The sequence below is a fragment of the Echinococcus granulosus genome (genome assembly GCF_000524195.1).
Source record: "Echinococcus granulosus chromosome Unknown EG_S00136, whole genome shotgun sequence".
Lineage (NCBI taxonomy): Eukaryota > Metazoa > Platyhelminthes > Cestoda > Cyclophyllidea > Taeniidae > Echinococcus > Echinococcus granulosus.
This window is the reverse complement of record NW_020170516.1, coordinates 33,036-35,585: the sequence shown is the minus strand read 5'-3', so window position 1 is coordinate 35,585 and position 2,550 is coordinate 33,036. Positions and strand designations below refer to the sequence as shown.

The 2,550-nt window shown below is 40.7% G+C and overlaps 1 protein-coding gene across 1 annotated transcript; it reads left to right on the top strand. All coding sequences in view use genetic code 11, as the record gives it.

Annotated features, from left to right (window-relative positions):
• Positions 1–821: 821 nt before the first annotated feature.
• Positions 822–1,913, top strand: EGR_09186 (hypothetical protein; the record flags this gene model as incomplete). Its single annotated transcript, XM_024498435.1, has 2 exons — positions 822–928; positions 1,832–1,913. 2 exons carry the CDS (start codon positions 822–824, stop codon positions 1,911–1,913), a joined length of 189 nt encoding a protein of 62 aa, XP_024347135.1.
• Positions 1,914–2,550: the final 637 nt, after the last annotated feature.

The window sequence follows — 2,550 nt, the reverse complement described above, 5'->3', positions numbered from 1 at the left end:
CAAAACACTATTTCACGTGCCTTCTAACAAAGAAAGAGTAGTGAATACCTCGATTTGGCGCTGATCTGTTGTAATCTACATATCTTTTCAGAATTGACCCCTCTACACTCTAAATAGAAGCTACTACATTACACCAAAGAACAGATGAAACAATGTGATGTGGTAGCAGGTGTTGGGGGAGGGGGACGGAGGGTTTATTTATTTCCCTCTTAGCCTTCTAATGCTTTATTCTTCTTTTATATCCATCCACAGAAGAGGAATACCACTGTCTATTCATTAACTATCTGAGTTTCCTAGGCACTATTAGGGCAGGCTTTCCTGACACCACCGCAAAGCTATTAAGAGACTGCGAAATACTGAACCGCATTGAGGATTTTAAAGTCTATTCAGATACAAAGTTTGAAGCTTGCAATGTCTTAAAACACAACTAAAAATGCCGAATCATTACCTTAAAGGTTCCTGGAATTAGCGATCCCCCTGCAAATAAGTCAAAAAATTCGTAAATAATCTCGATGCAGAAGTATATTTAGATGGAACACTTCTAATCTCTGCAGAGCAGGCAGCTTCTTAACTGCCACCTTCGACGTTTTTGGCAAGTGTGGCTTTGGCGTATGAACAGAAGCTCAACACGCATACCATCAGTTTGAGAGGCCACGTTCTAGAGAAGGGATTTTATCTTTAATGATATAATCTGGAAAAATATGCAAGAGAGGATAATAATGAAGAGCATTCTGCCGCATTTGACTTGACAGCGTCAATGTGTGGCATCCGCAAACTGAATGCAGCTGAAGATGACCCACTGCCGGCATAGTCTTTGAACCATGTGTGTCGTCTTTCCCACTCAAAGCCTTCGACAAGGGTTTTCCTCGAAGGAGTTGGACAGAGGCACACGTATTCTGGCTGAACGAAAGGCGTTCCGCAGTCCCCTGTGCGTGACGGGCTTTGTGCACAATTTTCTGCACAAGTGTACTCTTAAATTCCCTTTATTTTATTTTCATGGAAAAAAAGGACAAAATTTGGCTGACAAGGTAGCTGCTATTTGGCCATCCATCAGATCTGTGGGATGGAATGCCGTTCGACTAAGATGATCGTAGCTACCTTAGTGTAATAAAATATGTGAACAAAGTGTTTAACCAAATAACAAAAAACGCATCTGTTCACAATGGAAAGGGTGATGGAACACAGGTGAAGACCTGATTTCATGTACTGGAACTTGCGCTGAGAGATAAGACGGAGGTAGAAGCGAAGGCGAGCGGTAAGGCAATAAAATTTACATCCAAATGACTTCATTTTATAGCCTAGAATCAACAGCTATGAAGACCTGATCATTTATTGACACGGATCGTTAGTGGCTCGCTAAGGGTAAATTTCAAATGAGACTGGGGAGAACTTGCTCGAATGTTTTGGCGGCTTCAATTCCAGCATTTTAAAATGCGTCGGTTAGTCGTTCTGTCATGTGATGCCTTCCAAAGTTAAATATAGATATATAATTGCTGATTTAAAAAGACCTAATAAAATTTTCCCATTTTTCATTAATGTCGATTTTTTTGTTTTTCTTCTTGAGTTTGACAAATTGTGCGGCCGATTTAGTAATTACTTGTTAATTGCAACGTTTTTAGAGCCCGATTTAATCTTTTTCATTAGGTGCATGGAGTATGTACCGAAAATAAATTTCCTGTGCATTAAGGTCTAAAATTTGAACCCACGGACACCTTTATCCAGTGGGGACTTAAAGTTTAGCGGCACCGCGATGAGCTGCTAAACCAATCGTCAGTAGGACAGTTAAAGAGTTTCAATGTCTCAGACGCTGCCATGCATCTATCTGCGACAGTTCCGGCTGTGGTGATTCCACTCCCAGCCCACCGCATATCAGCCATCCCTGCGAACCTTCTGGCGAGGCGTCGAATATTTGACCCTAGACACCTGATCGTCCCACATTTGAATAGATTTTTAATGAGAATGATAAATAAACTCGCAAATTTCGAAAATTAAGGTGGTTTAGTTGTCCTGATGAGCTTTAGTTTAATGCTCGATTGCGAGTAAGAAGGTATTGGAAGACTACGGGTAGACGAAAATGTAGTTTGCGCTTTCTGTAACTCCCTCTACCAAAATCCAACATTCCCGGTTTGAATTGAACGTCAGTTGCATCAGAAGATTTCGGTTCCCTCAAAGACATGTAAACGCATCACCGTTATTTTTATACCAAACTTAAAAAAAATACATTTGAAAGTTACATCCTGTGGATGATTTTACTCCCCTCATAATGTGTGCTTCTATTTGCCGCGTTTTCATGCAACCTGAATGACCTGGATTTTATTTCCAGCCATGAATGCAGGTATTTTTCAACGAATTTACCGCTATGCAACTGTTCTTTCTAAGCAGTATTTCCTTCACAATGAAAATTTTTTAAGGGTTTCACTTATTAACGTCTCACTGTGTTCTTGTCGTCGTCATGCCTGATTGCCATTAAACGAGGGCGTTAACATGGGAAGCACATGTCCCGTTCCCCAAAGTAACTTATGGCCCCTTGCGGGTAATTTTCTTAGACTA